General features: G+C 38.9%; 1 protein-coding gene across 1 annotated transcript in view; it reads right to left on the minus strand.

Moving 5' to 3' along the window:
- The window catches only part of XYLT1 (xylosyltransferase 1), a 315,294-nt gene that overhangs the window by 224,940 nt on the left and 71,697 nt on the right, over positions 1 to 18,657 (minus strand). Inside the window, exon 2 of the mRNA XM_074965390.1 lies at positions 6,090 to 6,128. Coding sequence (XP_074821491.1) covers positions 6,090 to 6,128 — 39 coding nt within the window. The remainder of the gene's footprint in view (positions 1 to 6,089; positions 6,129 to 18,657) is intronic.

Here is an 18,657-nt window from a genome sequence, read left to right on the forward strand (position 1 = left end):
GGAAAAGATGATTGAGGGGGGATATGACAGAGATCTATAAAATTAAGAATGGTGTGGAGAAAGTGAATAAGGAAGTGTTATTTACCCCTTCACCATACCACAAGAACCAGGGTCACCCAATGACATTAATAGGCAGCAAATGTAAAACAAACATAAGGAAAAATTTCTTCACAGAACACATGGTCAACCTGTGGCACTTGTTACCAGGAGATATTGTGAAGGCCAAAACTATAACTGGGTTCAAAAAAGAATTAGATATGTTCATGGAGAATAGGTCCATTAATGGCTATTAGCCAAAATAGTCCAGTATGCAACCCTATGCTCTGGGTGTCCCTATCCTCTGATTGCCAGAAGCTCGGACTGGATGACAGGAGATCACTCAGTGATTGTCCTGTTGATTCCCTTTGAAACATCTTGCACCGGCCACTGGCAGAAAACAGGATACTGGGCGAAATGGACTGTTGGTCTGACCCGGTATGGCTGTTCTTATGACAGTACATTTGGCCACTTGTTTTTCTGTAGATGGAAAGATATGAGGGGGGTGAAATTGAACAGCACTCCTCCTTGATGTAAATAAGGTCAGGCTAACATGAGAAACATGGCCCCTAAATAATGGTGTAATTCTCAGGACACATCTGTTTCAGATGTAAGGTCTGACTGTCTCAATGGCTGAGAATTAAACTGGTTCTGTAGGTCTTCCTTATGTGAGCAAGTTCTTACATGATGTCAAAAATAAAGCCATCTGACTCTTTCTCTCTCTCAAAGAATTCTGCCAATCCTGGTTATCCCAACTGACTAGAGATTGTTTCATGCCATCTGGTTCAGTTTAAGATCATAGAGAGATTTTAAAACAGTCTGTTTCCCGTCTTTACTATTAAGTAAGTTAACACAGTGTACCTGTTGTAATTCCGTTTCAGTTAACTGAGGTATGAATTTGGCCCTTTTTTTCTAAAACACTAAAATGCATGAAACTGGTTTTAAAAATGTACGTATTTAATACAGAAATCAAATATGATATTAAATAGTGGTGTAATTAACATAGCAGGGCTACATTAGGTATAAAATTCAGGTTTAAGTAGTAAAATAGTATCCTTGCAACAAATTGCCATACAGTGGGTACTGAAAAAAAAAAAAAAACAACGCAACCTCCGCCATCATTCATGCCATCCTAAATGTTTGCCTATTAGTGTCCATGACAACTTCACTAGTTACAAAACATCTGGATTTCACCCTATGTGAACATCATTTTGCCACACAGTGGAGGTAAATCTGCCACTTCTGGATTCCCCTTGAAGACAACTGATTAATAGTACTTTATTAATCTTTGACACCAAGTCAATACCCTTGACAAGTTGCACTGATTATGTATCACTGACAGAAATTCTGAGATCCGAAATCTTTATTCATGTGATGGAGTTTAGCCAGGGAGCCTGACCTATAGGAGAAGAGTAGGGGCAGAAGGTACTTGAACTACAACTCCCATGAGGCACCAGAGCAGCATAGGTAGACACAGATTAATGTCAAACTGACAAAAATGTGATATTTTGATTCAGTTCAAATAAACCTGAAAATGTTTTGATTTTGGTCAGCCCAACCTGAAACAAAATATTTCATTTAGATTTTTTCCAATGGAAACTTGAACATTTTTGGCAAATTTCCATTAAAAAAAATTCAACTTAAGAAAAAATATATTTTCCTCTGAAAAAACATCTCAGCCGATAATTCTTGATCTCCTGAATGTACACTCTTTACAAATGTGGGAAACTTCACTGAGTTCTATAGGTGAATAACTGAGGGCAGAATATAGCCCTATATTTTTACTAGGGCTGTCAAGCGATTAAAAAAAGTAATCGCGATTAATCGCACGATTAAAAAAAGTAATCACAATTAATCGCACTGTTAATAATAGAATTCCATTTATTTAAATATTTTTGGATGTTTTCTACATTTTCAAATATATTGATTTCAATTACAACACAGAATACCAAGTGTACAGTGCTCACTTTATTTTTGATTACAAATATTTGCACAGTAAAAATGATAAAAAAAATATATTTCAATTCACCTAATACAAGTACTGTAGTACAATCTCTTTATAATGAAGGTTGAACTTACAAATGTAGAATTATGTACAAAAATAACTGCATTCAAAAACAAAACAATATAAAACTTTAGAACCTACAAGTCCATTTAGTCCTACTTCAGCCAATCGCTCAGACAAACAAGTTTGGTTACAATTTGCAGGAAATAATTCTGGCTGCTTCTTGTTTACAGTGTCACCTGAAAGTGAGAACAGGTGTTTGCATGGCACTGTTGTAGCCAGCATCGGAAGATATTTACGTGCCAGATGTGCTAAAGATCCATATGTCCCTTCATGCGTCAACCACCATTCCAGAAGACATGCAACCATGCTGATGACAGCTTCTGCTCAATAATGATCCAAATGAGACCGACGCATGTTCATTTTCATCATCTGAGTCAGATGCCACCAGCAGAAGGTTGATTTTCTTTTTTGGTGGTTCGGGTTCTGTAGTTTCCGCATCGGAGTGTTGCTCTTTTGAAAGCATCTGAAAGCATATTCCACAACTCATTCCTCTCAGATTTTGGAAGGCACTTCAGATTCTTAAACCTGGGGTCGAATGTTGTATCTATCCTTACAAATCTCACATTGGTACCTTCTTTGCATTTTGTCAAATCTGCTGTGAAATTGTTCTTAAAACGAACATGTGCTGGGTCATCATCCGAGACTGCTATAACATGAAATATATGGCAGAATGTGGGTAAAACAGAACAATAGACATACAATTTTCCCCCAAGGAGTTCAGTCACAAATTTAATTAATGCATGATTTTTTTAATGAGCATCATCAGCATGGAAGCATGTCCTCTGGAATGGTGGCCAAAGCATGAAGGGGCATATGAATGTTTAGCATATCTGGCATGTAAATACCTTGCAACGCCGGCTACAAAAGTGCCATGTGAATGCCTGCTCTCACTTTCAGGTGACATTGTAAATAAGCAGTCAGCAATATCTCCCATAAATGCAAACAAACTTGTTTGTCTTAGCAATTGGCTGAACAAGAATTAGGACTGAGTGGACTTGTAGGCGCTAAAGTTTTACATTGTTTTGTTTTTGAGTGCAGTTATGTAACAAACAAAGAAAATTTACATTTGTAAGTTACACTTTCATGAAAAAAGAGAGATTTCACCTCATACAAGTACTGTAGTGCATTGAAAAATACTATTTCTTTTATCATTTTTACAGTGCAAATATGTGTAATAAAAATAATATAAAGTGAGCACGGTACACTTTGTATTCTGTGTTGTAATAGAAATCAATATATTTGAAAATGTAAAAAACATCCAAAAATATTTAATACATTTCAATTGGTATTGTATTGTTTAACAGTGCAATTATTTGTGATTAATTTTTTTAATCGCAGTTCATTTTTTGAGTTAATCGCATGAGTTTACTGCGATTAATCGACAGCCCTAATTTTTACCCTCCCAACAGATAAATCAACAAAATGTGTACTTATTAATTTCTATCATTAGTCTCGCTACACAAGCTTTTTCCAACTGTACCTTCTCGCTTCTTCACCGTCACAAAATAACATTAAAAAATTAAGCAAAAAGGCAGTATAGAAGCAGCATATAAAAATCATTTTAAATTATTGAAATCTTCATTAATTTGATAAACAAGTGACTAAACAACCACATGTTAGGTTACTTTAGCATCTTAACTATTCTGTATTAAAACTGCAAAAACCAAGATATATTCTTGCAAGCACTCTTCATGCACACACTAACTCACCTCCCATTTCCTTTAGCCCTTAATCTGCAAAGTCCATCTTAATTAGATAAATTTAAAACGAGAGTAGACCAAGCACAGCTGGTTGAAGTTTTGCAATATTTTTTATAAAATAGAAGTGTTCACCAACATTTGTAAAATTTCCAATAGCCGTGCAGCTGGCCCAAAAACAGGGGGAAAATATTCAATTAAAATTCATCAAAAGCCCACAACACAGTTTTTAAGGGGTCGGGGTAGGGTTCCAAATGCCAATCAGACTAGAACTGAGGATGGAATCATAGGATGGTGGAGAGGGTGCTGTCAAACCAACTGATTCATCCCACCATTATTGAGGACGCCAACCTAGCATCCACACAGCAGCAGCCTTATTTTCAATCCCCCAGCAAAAAAAAAAAAAAAAAAAAAGAAATAAGAGAAATAACTAGGGAGGGATTGTAAAATCATCATACTAGAACAAAACCCCTCATTAACTAAATAAATTAACTTTTTATTTGAATTTGCAAAAATGACAAAGTTGCTGATTATTTATTTTTAACATGATGCTTTTCATAGCAAACGAAACAGAGCTCCCTCCTGCTCGAATTAGGGCCCAATCTTGCAATTGCTGTATATATACAATGGCTAATGAACTCAGTGGGAGCTGTGGATATAGTATGGACTAGCTCTTGTCTTTGAGAATCTGAACCCTTCTGATCATTTTCCTAAATGTGGCAGAAAGAAATATGCTGCAGCAAACAGAACATATCCTTTGACCTTAAGCTATCACAGTTGTGGCACACAGGTTTAGTTCTCTCTTACTGTGAGAGATACGATCACTTGATTCCCTCTCCTTGCCATGCCCCACTAGATCTCAGCAGTCATGTTTAAGCCACCTCTACCAGCTCAGAGTGCTATGGGAAATAAAGGTATCACACAAAAAGAGTTATTCTCAGCCCTTACAATTAATTTCAAGATAAGGAGACAGGTGTTTTTTATGTGAATTGATACCAACTATCTAGATTCAGAAATGGATATAGCTTTCTAGTGATATTGGTAGAAATATCAATGTGTAAAAATACATTTAATTTGTCTTCATTATTAAACAATTTTTTTTTCTTTCTTTCTTTCCTGAAAATGTTAAAGCCCACTAAAAACACAGTGATGTTAGGAGCCACTTGGCACTCTCATTGGTAGTCTTAGCAAGGAATTAATAGGCATGAAAAATGAACTACACTCAGATCAGGGAAGATGCAATTTGGCAGAGCAGCATGAGAAAATTTGTACTTGTTCTGTGGCTAAATGGAAGACCTCAATCTGTAGTGCTGTTTATTCTGCACACATACTCACGAACACACAGACACTGCATTGTTTATTCTACTGAGTAAGATTTTTAAGTCTAGTCAATGGCAGGTGACAGATCCCTTCAAAGTAGGACTTCAGGTCTCAGAAGCTATTTCTAGGCAACTTCCTTTCAAATCAGTAATGAACTGGCCTTGATAATTACCATATTTGTTCAATTCCCTGCAATTTATGGCTTGCTAATATGAAGAGACTTGGTCTGTCTTAACTACTTTGTATTTTGATACAGCTCTACCAAGGCCCTCCGACCCCATACAATAACAATTGTGCTACCCCAACCCTATCAATCACACCTTATACGGTTGGTTCCCAGAGAATGGGGTATGAAAACGGATGGAATGAGCTCGGTGCAGCCACCAATATACTGTAAAATAGTTAACAATTCTCCCCTGGGAAAGTCCAATGGAAGCCCAGGTTAGAAAATGTTATCTCTATTTGGAGAAATTGGAAATGTATATGACTCATCTTCAGTATGTCAATGCTATTGCCTTAGCTGTCTCCCAAAGATCAAGGCGAATGGAAATCAATGCTGCTGCCTTATTAGGAAACACAAATCAAAGACTTGGTGACTTTGTAAAAACCCCTCTGTCACTTTGACCTTTTGGTGCCAAGCATCTCCACGGATTCATTACTGTGCATTGTTATGTTTTAGAAAGAAATCTCCAATACAACTGTATTTTTAAAAAGTAACAAACTGGCAGCCAACACCTTTACCTGTACTGTCTGGGAAGCTGAGCTTGGCAAATGGAAGAGGGGAGACTCATGTACTGACAGTTGTTTTGGCTTTAAATTTATGTCCTCTGCTCTGACAATGTGGTACAGATTTCAATTAAGTTCAATCAAGATTTGAGGTGATGGCACAGCCTTGTCACTCTGGAAGCAGGTACCCTCCAGAACATCCTACAAGTTAAACAAATAGAGGGGGGGAAAACAGTACTAACCTGGGTCTCCAAGCCGGTGTAGGGATGGGGAGGCTGGTCCTGTAAAAAGAAAGCAGAAGGAAATTGTGACACAGTCTATACCATTATGTTCACCACTTTTACAAGACTATAATAAATTTTGTACAGAGTATTCCTTATGAGGTATCACTTGAAAACTGATAATCTGCTGAACATTATTGTCCTGGTAAATTATATATACATATATAAAATCTCATGTATAAAATGTTCTACTGTATAACATGTTCCAAGTTTAGAAAATCAGGCACAAACCAATCTTTTAGAGACTAAAGAAACTCTGGCACCCCAGCCAGATATCAGCATAATCAAATGGATTATGATGGGTTATCACCAAGTTTAACCACCATTCTTTGGCAGGAAGAAGGGTGCAAGCAAGAACTTTACATATTAGCAATGGAAAACAGCTGCAGCGTAAACAGACTGGCTGTTGCCTGAACCACAGCTGGAGATAATCCTCAAAGAGTGGAGAATGGCATGACAAGAGGACATGCACACATCACCTCACTTCTCTCCTCGCATCTCATAGACTCATAGATATTAAGGTCAGAAGGGACCATTATGATCATCTAGTCCGACCTCCTGCACAATGCAGGCCACAGAATCTCACCCACCCACTCCTGCAATAAACCTCTCACCTATGTCTGAGCTATTTAAGTCATCAAATCATGGTTTAAAAAGACTTCAAGGTGCAGAGAATCCTCCAGCAAGTGACCCAGCCCCATGCTACAGAGGAAGACGAAAAACCCCCAGGGCCTCTTCCAATCTGCCCTGGAGGAAAAGTCCTTCCCGACCTCAAATACGGCGATCAGCTGAAACCCTGAGATGTGGGCAAGATTCACCAGCCAGATACCCAGGAAAGAATTCTCTGTAGTAACTCAGATCCCACCCCATCTAACATCCCATCACAGGCCATTAGGTCTATTTACCATGAATAAAGATCAATTAATTGCCAAAATCATGTTATCCCATCATACTATCTCCTCCATAAACTTATCAAGTTTAATCTTGAAGCCAGATAGAGAGCAATCATATCTCCCCTCAACCTTCTTTTAGTTAGGCTAAACAAGCCAAGCTCCTGGAGTCTCCTTTCATAAGACAGGTTTTCCATTCCTCGGATCATCTTAGTAGCCCTTCTCTGTACCTGTTCCAGTTTGAATTCATCCTTCTTAAACATGGGAGACCAGAACTGCACACAGTATTCCAGATGAGGTCTTACCAGTGCCTTGTATAACGGTACTAACACTTCCTTGTCTCTACTGGAAATACCTTGCCTGATGCATCCCAAGACCGCATTAGCTTTTTTCACAACCATGTCACATTGGCGGCTCATAGTCATCCTGTGGTCAACCAATACTTCAAGGTCCTTCTCCTCCATTACTTCTAATTGATGCATCCCCAGCTTATAACTAAAATTCTTGTTATTAATCCCTAAATGCATGACCTTACACTTCTCACTATTAAATTTCATCCTATTACTATTACTCCAGTTTACAAGGTCATCCAGATCCTCCTGTATGATATCCCGGTCCTTCTCTAAATTGACAATACCTCCACTCATGGCAGCTACAAAACTCTTGAAAGACAAAGGAAGCATCATTGAACTGGTGTAGAGGTGCTGGCTGGAAGGCTTTTCGGACAGTACTGACTGCTATAAGCATATAGTGAGATAAAACCTTTGCTTTGAATCCATTTAGCTTGCTAAATTAGGTATTCGTTTGCGATTTATCTTTTTATTTTCTTTGTAACCAATTCTGACTTTGACTCATTACTTGTAGTCACTTAAAATCTATCTTTCTGTAGTTAATAAATTTGTTTTATTACTTTATCTAAACCAGTGTGTTTGGACTGAAGTGTTTGGAAACCACCACTTGAGATAACAGGGTCTGTGCATATCATTTTCCTTTGAGGAAAGGATGGACTTTCTATGAGTTTTTATTGTCCAGTAGAGTGCTGGGCAGTACAAGATACACATTTCTGGAGGGAGTAGGCTGGGACTGGGGATTTCTTGGTGTCACTCTGCAATACAATTCATGAGTGGCTGGCAGAGCATTCATGTAACAAAGCTGCGAGTTATTTTGCTGGAGGCTGTGTGTGAGCAGCATCAGAAGTGGTGGCTCTTATAGCAAAGCAATATGAAAGGCATCCCAGGCTGGACAGCAAAGGGGACACAGCTGTTCAGTAGCATCCCTGCAGAATGTCACAGAAATAGACATTAGTCTTCAGAATACCGAGAAGATGGGATTTTTTTGAGCTGTTATTGACTAGGCAAGATGACACCAAAGAAACAAGTGTTTACTCTAGCCCAGGCTTCTCAAATGTTCTCTTCTTAAGATAGAGTTCCTTTCATATACACCTCTCTTCCACTTCCATACAAAGCATTTGCCAGCCACAATATTTGGTTGCATGGGATAAAAGTAATATTAGAAGAATATTAGGGAGACCACATAGGTTTCAGAATAGACTCAGGGTCATATGAGGCACTCATATCATTGATCTCCTATTTTGGTTTTCATATTTTTCCTGCTCTGTTCTATTTTTACATTGCAATACAACTGATCTGTGCATCTTTAAAATTTTTGAGCTCTTTCAGAAAGTTAACTGGAGACTTTGGCAATGTGTAGAGCTGGTTGGAAAACTGAATATATTTGTGATTATTCCTATTTTTCATCAAAATTTCATTCTGATGATCCAACTAGCTTTAATAATGTGTCATTATATTTAAGTAAACAGTTCTAGCTTTGAAGTGTATATCTTCTTTTGTGCACAAAGTAAGAACCCTTATTGCAACTTGGCTAGGGGTCCAAAGCTCATTAAAGTACTCCTAAATACTAAAGCATAAAAACTGTCCATGTGGCCAGTTAATGAACATGTCCTCAAAAAAAGATAATATCCTTGCAAGAAGCTACATCAGGAGTAGGCTTTGCAGAATTAAATGTGGGGTTTTTATATAATTTTGGTAGATAGTATTTATGTTGATTTTTAAGCATTTGCTTTGATTATTATCAATTTAAATGTTCACAGTTGAGCAAAATTATGGGGTAAGCATTTTATCCACTTATTTTGAAGCATTTTCTCCAAAATTTTATATTTTCGTAGTTGTGAAAAATTATGGGGAGATCATGAAATAACAATTACAGTAGGTTTTGAAATTCAAAAATTTAAAACTTTATAGCTGTTAAAACACAAATTGTCAACACCACGTCAAAGTATACAAAGTAAATATCTCTAAATCAAACTAAGTTCTCTTCTTACTTTGTCTATTTGTAAATTTCAATCATCATCATTGGAAATTTTTCTTCGTTGGTTTCTGTGTGTGCAGCGAAAAATAGGTTTACCAATATTTACTGATTTTTTAAAAAAACCTAATCCTTTCAAACCTAATCATTAGTGTTCTGGGACTAGCTCTCAAACAAAATATTTAAAGAATCATCTTTTAAAGTACACAGGTACACTTTTAAAGCTTCAGTCCTGCTGGCCCAAGCTATTACTGCGGGGGTCTCACTTTCTATAGCATCCTGTTTAACCGGAAAAGCTAACGAAGTGGAACCAGGTCAATGATGCTTTCTCTTTAATCCATCACGTCTGTCAAAATTAGACAACTTCAGTTGAGAGTAGGGTAAATTCTGGCCTGTCAGATTATAAAGCCCCTGGGAATAAGAGTTTTAAAATCCCAGGATACTTTAGCTAGATGTGATTCTGTTTTGTTCCTGCAGAGCCACAATGTGTAACAAGTAGCTAGCTTCCTTCCTTTCCCTTTAAAGACTACACCAAATGCAGTTAACATCTGCATAGTTTTTGGTTTAATACATTTTTTATAACTGTACTAATAAGGGGTCTCTTAATAAAGCCCAGAATGAAGACTACCAGTCAAATACAGAGATGCCTTTTAGATAACTGCCTGTCTTTTCCCCCCAAGCCATAAATAAGTTATGTGATATCTGCCAGCAGTTTATGCACAGCTGAGAAGTATCAAAGTCTTACCTCTAATCCAACATCTAGTGATCTTATCAACATATTCAAACACTGGAGTACAGCTACTCCTCACACATGGATGTTATCTGACCACAGATCAAATAATACTAAGAGTTGTAGGATGTGCAGAAACATGGATGTATCCATGAATGATTTCACTCAGCTAAACTAGAAAAGGATCTTATTTAGTGAAAAAAGCTCTTGTGAAGATTGGCCCCCCTATTTTCTCAAAAGGAAATGATCCATGTACACTAGACACTGAATACATGCATTTAGCATGCTCATCTGTTACGGACTCAGGAGATTAAATTAATTCCTTGTGTGACTGGATTCTAAGGAAGTGATGCCAGCAAAGAAAACAAGCTCAGACACTATAAAGTACCTCTCCTCTCTTAAGTGAAGGGATCAATTGTTAATTTGGTTAGAATGGGTCTCGATTGTTCTGAATTTTTCTCCCCTGTGAGATCTACACCAAATCAGAGACACCAACAATATTGAATAGTGTGTATGTGTGTGAGAGAGAGAGAGAATCCAAAAATAACTTTCTAAGGTAGTAACAGCAAATTATTACTTTTCCAATACAATGGCCCAGCTGTACAGATTTCCCTTGGGGATATCATCTGGATTTTCTTAGTCACTGCCAGCTACATTGCAGACAATAGCTTTTTCAAAATGCATTGTTGGTTCTTCAGTTAGAACCACAGCATCCTGAAAGGGTCCAGGGAATTCTTAGAATAAAAGCCCAACAACTACTGAAAAGAAAGTATTAACCTCATAGATCAGGGCTGGGCAAACTACGGCCCGGGGGCTGCATCCGGCCCTCCAGACATTTTAATCCAGCCCTTGAGCTCCCGCCAGGGAGGAGGGTCCAGGGCTTGCCTCATTCCACGAGGCTCCCGGAAGCTGTGGCATGTCCCCACTCCGGCTCCTATGCGTAGGGGCAGCCAAGGGGCTCCGCACACTGCCACCATCCCCGCAGCTACCATTGGCCAGGAACCGCAGCCAATGGGAGATGCAGGGGCGGTGCCTGCGGACAGGGCAACGCACAGAGCCGCCTGGCTGCGCTTCTGCATAGGAGCTGGACAGGGGACATGCCGCTGCTTCTGGGAGCTGCTTGAGGTAAGTGCTGCCCGGAGCTTCCACCCCGACCCCTTCCTGCACACCCAGCCCCTCATCCCCAGCCCCACCTCAGAGCCTGCATCCCCATCTGGAGCCCTATGCCCACCTCCCCCGCAACCCCAACCCCCTGCCCAAGCTTGGAGCCCCCTCCCGCACCCTGAACTCCTCATTTCTGGCCCCACCCCAGAGCCCGCACCCTAGCCCCAAATTTTGTGAGCATTGTGTGCCTCATTTAAGAAGATCATTTATATTGCTTAGTGCTTGGTTCACTTTCAGTTTTGTGTTGTTTTGCTTTAGTTTCTCTATTGATTGAAAATTCCAGAGCTGGATCTTTGGGTCCCAAAAAGCTCAGCACCTTGAGCACACCCTTATATGAGAAATGTAAAAGTAGAAACTTAGCTTTCATTTAAAGGGGGCAAAAATATTTAGAATAAAAAGAAGTTTCTTGTCCTTTTCCTTGCAATGGTATTTTTAAGATGTGAATCAATTGCCAGAGTTTAACAAAAAAAACCACTGGGTTCCACTTCCATAGAGATACACACACTTACTTTTCATTCAAAATGAGTTAGTTAATTTTAGAGTATTTCCCAAAGACAGCCTTCCCTTAAATGCTCAGGTAGGTTCGGTGAATGCAAAGGTCAACTTGAGTTAATTTGGGAATACAATATTGTCTGGTTAGGCACACTGAGTATCCTAAAGGATGCTGGCAGTTTAATTGCCAGTGTTTGCAGGGGACTTATCTTAAGTATTTTAAAATCTTTGTATGTTTTCAATGTGCCTAGCTGCCACGATACAAGATATATAAAATAAATATTACTTGAGATTAAACAAGTTTCAAACAGATCCTGTTACCACAGAGCTTACTGCATAACCACCTTGAGGACATGCTAGAGAGTTTCAGCTCTGAGGACAGTATTTGCAAGTTGCCCTGCCCACTAGAACTGAATGATCTTGGAAACAAAACATGAACGTTTTTAAACAGTGGTAACTGGAAGAAAAAAAATAATTGTTAGCTGGCTCATAAACCTCAATATGCCCTCACTGTGCCAACCCTGCTGATCTGATTTGCACCTCCTGCAACACAGCAGGTCACTTCCAGTAGGTACCCGGTACATGTATTGGAGGGAGAAAATTCCTGGAACAGCCAAATCCTTCCTCATACAGCTGAATTCATACACATTTCAAAAATGTATCTGTTTAAAAATACATTCAGTGCTTATCACCAGAGCATCTAGCACCCAACAGAAACTAAAATCAAACAATTGCACAGGTATGCAGGCAACCAAACTGCTTTGGTAACCTAGCAAACTATTAGCACTCAGCTTGACAGCTGGATCCATCTACTAGAAAAATCCCTCAGCACTTGCCTTCTAAATCCAGAGCCAACTGACTTACATGGGCGTGTACGAGATAAGGGCTGAAGATGGGAAAAGGCCTGCTCAAATGGACCACAAACCCTGCCCTGAAGGCTACCAGGAATGAACACAGAAGGCTTCATAGTTCAGCTGCTCTCCTCCTATACACAACCAACTCCTTCTCACTGAAACAGTCTAGTACCCAGGTTGGCAATTGGTCTAACAATACTGAGATCTGTAAGAGAAACCCCGTTTCGTCTCTCAGGGCCCTATCCTGCTTCCACTTTACACCGAAGTAAGTTTGACTTTAGCAAACTTTTACACTGGTGCACATGGGGCGGGGAGGAGAATTTGGTCCATATTCTGCTTGATTTGGTTATTGAAAGCAACTTGCTCATGAAAAACAAAGGAAACACAAAAAGAGAGAGACAAAGAGAGATCTGTTCAGCAAGGACAACGTCAGCAGCAAGAACAAAACTAATCAGTCCATAGCCTCACATGTGAAACATCAGTCTTGCCCACGTAGCCATTTACTTCAATCTGTGAACACTTACTCTCCTTTTCTTACATCGTTGTGACAACACAATGCTGCTTTCCCACTTTTTGTGTACTGGATTTAAAACTGGACACTCCCGCTTTTGCCTTTAAGAATGTCTCTGGACACCCAAAAGATGAATACAACTGTTTGCAGCTGAAAGTCTTGGGAAAGAACATTATAGTAAATGCTACAACACAAAGTTGTTTTATCCCACACCACAGTTACATAGGCCACATTCACAGATGTCTCAGGTAATATGTGAAAATTGGAACAAACAAATTGGATAGGATAGCAGCAAAACATTACCATGTGGGGAAAAAAACCTTCACTTCCGGTATGATCAAGTTCACACACATCAAGGGAGCAGTAATTTAACTGAGATAACTGGCTCACTGAATGATTTGCCTATTATTAGAAGTCTGTCAAGGACTATGAAATATGAACCAATTCTGAACTGTTAAAGTAGGTTACATGTAGAGTAACCCCCACCGACTTCCACTGGTCCCTGGTATAAACTAAAGTAATGACTCTGTAAACTGAATTGCATAAGTTTATAGAGCCTTTGAAGACAATACTGCGTAGGCTTCCGTATTGTTTTGAGACCTTGAAAAGACATACAACGTGTTTGGTCCACAAACAGAATTCTGTATTACCTAATGCCCGCGCCCTTCCCCCCACCTGTTCAGACCTCTGATTTTTCTGCTTTGCTTCATGTACTGCAGATAGACAGCATCATTACCACTGCTAGTTGTGTCACTCTTTGTGGAAAGGAAAGCTGATAAACTGCATAAAGTCACTCCCTACATGAACACTGTCACGTGGAAGGACCCCTCTGTTCAAAGGGCAGCTACTTATTTACTTTGACTCTTGAATCTCTGCTGTGGTTCTGCTCTGTTTAACAAAGAATATTTTAATAAACTCTGAAAGAACTTTGTGGTTCTAACCCATTTCATGCAAATCCAGAAAGAGCATATATAAACATTTTGATGCCTTTTGCACATTGTGTGTTCTTTTCCTTGCTAGGGTCTCACCATTATCACCCTGATGTGATAAAAAAAAAAACAACTGTTAGTTTAACGTGCTGTAAGGTAACTGGATGCCAGGCAGTAGGACTCAAAATAGGTAAATGCAATGCGTGAACTGGCTGCCAGAAGACTGGAAACCCTGGTGAGGCTTGAAGTCTGGCCAGTTTCCCACAGAACTGCTGACTCAAACAGTGATGGAATAAAGTTTCCACGGATTCAGCACAGGGAACAAAATGGAACTCCCTAACACTGAATTATATAGTAAAGACCTCTTTGCTCAAGGAATGGCCATGGACCTGATCCAGTTCCCACTGAAGTCAATGGCAAAACTCACTGATCTTATGAAGACAAGGTTTAAGAAGAACAGGACAGGCCCTACACTTGTTGGAGGAAAGACTGAAATAAAAACAGAACACTTCTAAATAAGTTTTTCTTTCATCTGCCTCTGCTGAGCTAATACCAGATGCCTTTTCTGGTGCCTAGAAGCTATGATGATTGGTACCATACCTAGTAACAGGGTCCGATCTTCAGCTGTTATAAACTGGCAAGTTCCATTGAGAATTTCAACCAGCGGAGGATTTGGTTCACAATAGTTAGGCAGTAGAAGTAGATAAATCAGGCAGGCAAACATACATTAGTCAACAGAAATTACAACAGGCATGCAATTTAAAAGGATGCTTTTACAATTTGGCCTTAAGTTTAGATTTTGTGAAATTAAGCTTTTACATTACAAAAGAATAATGGATACTTAAACACATATTCTAACGCAACTGTTGCATTTAAACACATAAACCTGTGGTGTGTGCAACCCACACACTGCAGGACTGAGAATCTAATTTGTGAAATTTACAACAAACAAGTAACTTCACTGATTTTCACTAAGTTGAAAAAAATTAGAAAGTAAACAATCAGTACGTATGAAAAGCATAGTTCATTTAAAAAATTCTTTCCATCTTAATAATGCGAAGTGTTTATAGTAACATCGCTAAATGAATGTGTGTGTCTGTGGTTGGAAAATTTCTGCCTTTCTCTCTCTACATAACAATACTGGAAAAGAAATGTTGCAAAATATTTTGCAATGAATATTTCCTACAATCCAACCAGCTCTCTCGTTTACAAGATATAAAGTCTAGTTCTTCACTTCCTTGCACCTCTACAAAGGTACAAAGTCTTTGCCCTAGTGTTAATGACTGCATAAAGTGTAAGACAATATAAAAATCAGGTCCATAATTCTTAAGTTCATCATATCTCGGACTATTACTGTCAAAATGCAATCACACAGTTTTCACTATTCAAGTTACATTTAATTTTTTATGATCACCTCCTCCTTTCCACTTAAACTATATAGACACATGATCTCATAATGCTCTTTTAAATGTCACATTACGGCTTCTAATTCATAACAGTGGTCATTCTAAATAGGGTTCAGAAATAATGGCAAAGTGGCGTATTTGCCTGGCTGCTACTTGGGTTGCACCTCTTCTTCAGATAAATAGTGATATTCACCATACAGGGCTGTAAATCTGGCACCTTACACCGGGCCAGTCTGTCACTAAATTGACTTTCAACTGGACAGTAAATAAATAATAGCAGAAAGACAGAAAATAAGCAGAGCAAGAATAGAAAATTTCCCTTCACTTTATGGACTGAAGCACTCCTTGAATCTGCCGTTTGTGGTGAAGGTACTACAAATACTCTTGGCAGCAACAGCACACTTCCTGTGTAGTGCACAAAACTCAGCGTGCTGCAAGCTTATTGTATAGTCATTTGTGTGCCTGTCAAATAGGAAGTTATCACATCATTGTGCCAAAATGAAACAGCCAAGAGTTAACCACTCTGCTCCGCTGCTAAGAATGTTCCATTTAATCTAAACAAAGAGGCCTCATTCCTATTGCAGTCAGGAAGAGTAAAATAAAAGCATTTCAGAATATAGCATCCTGTAACATTATTGTGAAGCAGACATTGATGGAAAAGCACATTTATTATATAATAATGAACTCCTTTCATTAACACTTAGCACATTTTTGCCCTTACTGTACTTCAATTGTTTTTGTTTCTGAGAGGTGAGAATTTGGCGTCAAGAGGGCTAAGCTCTCTGAACCCATTGCCAAGGTTATGAGAGATTTCTAGAAACTTCAGAAACAGACTCCAATGAGAGACTGATGAATTGGAATTAATTTGCAAACTGGATACAATTAACTTAGGCTTGAAATAAAGACTGGGAGTGGATGTGTCATTACACAAAGTAAAACTATTTCCCCATGTTTATTCCCCCCCCCCACTGTCCCTCAGACGTTCTTGCCAACTGCTGGAAATGGCCCACCTTGATTATCACTACAAAAGGTTTCTCCCCACCCCCCCGCTCTCCTGCTGGTAATAGCTCACCTTACCTGATCACTCTTGTTACAGTCTGTATGATAACACCCATTGTTTCATGTTCGCTGTGTATATAAAATCTCCCCACTGTATTTTCCACTGCATGCATCCGATGAAGTGAGCTGTAGCTCACGAAAGCTTATGCTCAAATAAATTTGTTAGTCTCTAAGGTGCCACAAGTCCTCCTTTTCTTTTTGCTAGACTAGAGCAACAGCCATGCTGGTAATAAGAGAACATGTGTGACAAGCCATCCTCCAGTTTGTGCTCTCTGGATAGCTGTACATGCACAATTGTTTTAGAAAATCAGCTGCCTGATAAGAGGGGAAAAAAGCAAATGCTTAGCACAGAGATTTAATGATGGCATTTTAAAAAGAAAGTTGAAAGTGAACATCATATTAGTAATTGACTAATGTTTTTTCTCCATTTATTTCAAGGTGACTCTCACAGTGCTCTTTGTGAAGTAGGTGTTATGACAGCTGATTCACAAACAGGTAAAACTGAGGCCGGGGATGGGGGGGGGGAAGGCGGGGGTGAGTTGTGGAAGGCCCAGGAATAGATGCAGATTTGTTTATTTGCTTCAATGTATAGAATATCTATTCATAGGTCTAGCAGTCTGATTTCCACAAGTGCTGAGCACCCACAACAACCTCAAAATGTCAGTGGGAGCCACTGTTGCCCATCAACTCTGAAAATCAAGCTGTAAGTGCACTGGCCCAGAGTTTAAGGCCAAGTTTACTAAACTGTCCATTAATTCAAACTTGCCTCACTTTGGCTAACTTGAAACATTTATAGCTTGATTCTTCAGAGTCACTGAGCACCAGCAGTTCCTATTGACTCCAGCTGGAGTTGGGATTGCTCTGCACTTCTTGAAATAAGGCTCAAAAATGACTCACTTTGGACATGCAAAAACAAACAAACAAACAAGACACTCAAATTCAAGGACCCTTTTGGAAACTTTGGCTGAAGTTATTTGTGTTACATAACAAATAAGAGACTGAAGCCCAGATCCAGCAAATTGTTCCACACAAGCACAATAGCACGCAATGACTTGGAGAATCAAGACATATATTAGGAAGAGAAACCAACACCGCTCATTTTGAATTGCCCTGCCCTAAACAGTAAGCAACACAATCTCCTCATATCATCACATCATATTAGCACATCTAATTCTTTTACAAAGCAGCCACTGCAGTCACAATACATGAAAATGAGTTGGCTACTAATTTTTAGTAAAGGTAAATAAAACTGTTGACCGTACAAATTATTTTCATACACCGTGATAGAAACTCCATCAAACAAAGATAAGAGAACAAAGCAGAGCTGAAACAGTTTAAGTTATAGCTTATGGTAAATATAACAAATTATATATATACACACACACACACACACACACGTGCGCGCACACACACCATTGTTATTACAAAATATATCAGTATAAATGACTGGTTTGTTTGTACCCCCAGCAAAACTTGATGTGACATATGGTTCTTATGATACCAGTTTATAGGTTATCACTCCAATAAAGTAAACAGTAAAAAAAGAATTGCCATGAGACAGTAACTTCCCCTCACCCACCAAAGAACAGCATGACTTACCACAAGCTGCATTTCCTCTTTGGAATGGGTGCTCCAGAAGTGCCAAACTGTATGTTGCCACCATACCTCAGTTCAAGTTTCATTAGCTTATTTAACACACCTGTTTTATTTGATTATCACCAGCAGTTAATGAAAACCCTCTGTATCAGACAGAAATGTTTTTTCTTCCTGATCACTGGACCAAGACCAATGCTAGTTTCAGGTCATGAAATAACTGACATTACTTGAGTTAAATCTTGCTCTGCTTGTGTGTGTTCCACTTAAATTCCACAAAGTTTTAGCTGCTTGCGACAGTATCTTGAGAAATGTTAGAATAGCAACCAGTGACTTAAACAATCACCTCTCAATTTTCAGACTGCCATTTTACACATGGTAGAAATAATTGTTGGAATTTGAGTGAGAACTAAACAAATAAAAAGATCATCTGAATGGCATGAGGTTAATATCTGATATTTGAGGGCAGATCAGGGCAAGAATACTTTACTACTGAAATGCTAAGATCTCTAGTTTACCAATAGTGTTCATTATTTTTATTACACTCGAGCCAGGTCAGGGCCTCGGGGTGCTGTA

This window comes from Natator depressus, chromosome 10 (genome assembly GCF_965152275.1).
Source record: "Natator depressus isolate rNatDep1 chromosome 10, rNatDep2.hap1, whole genome shotgun sequence".
NCBI lineage: Eukaryota > Metazoa > Chordata > Testudines > Cheloniidae > Natator > Natator depressus.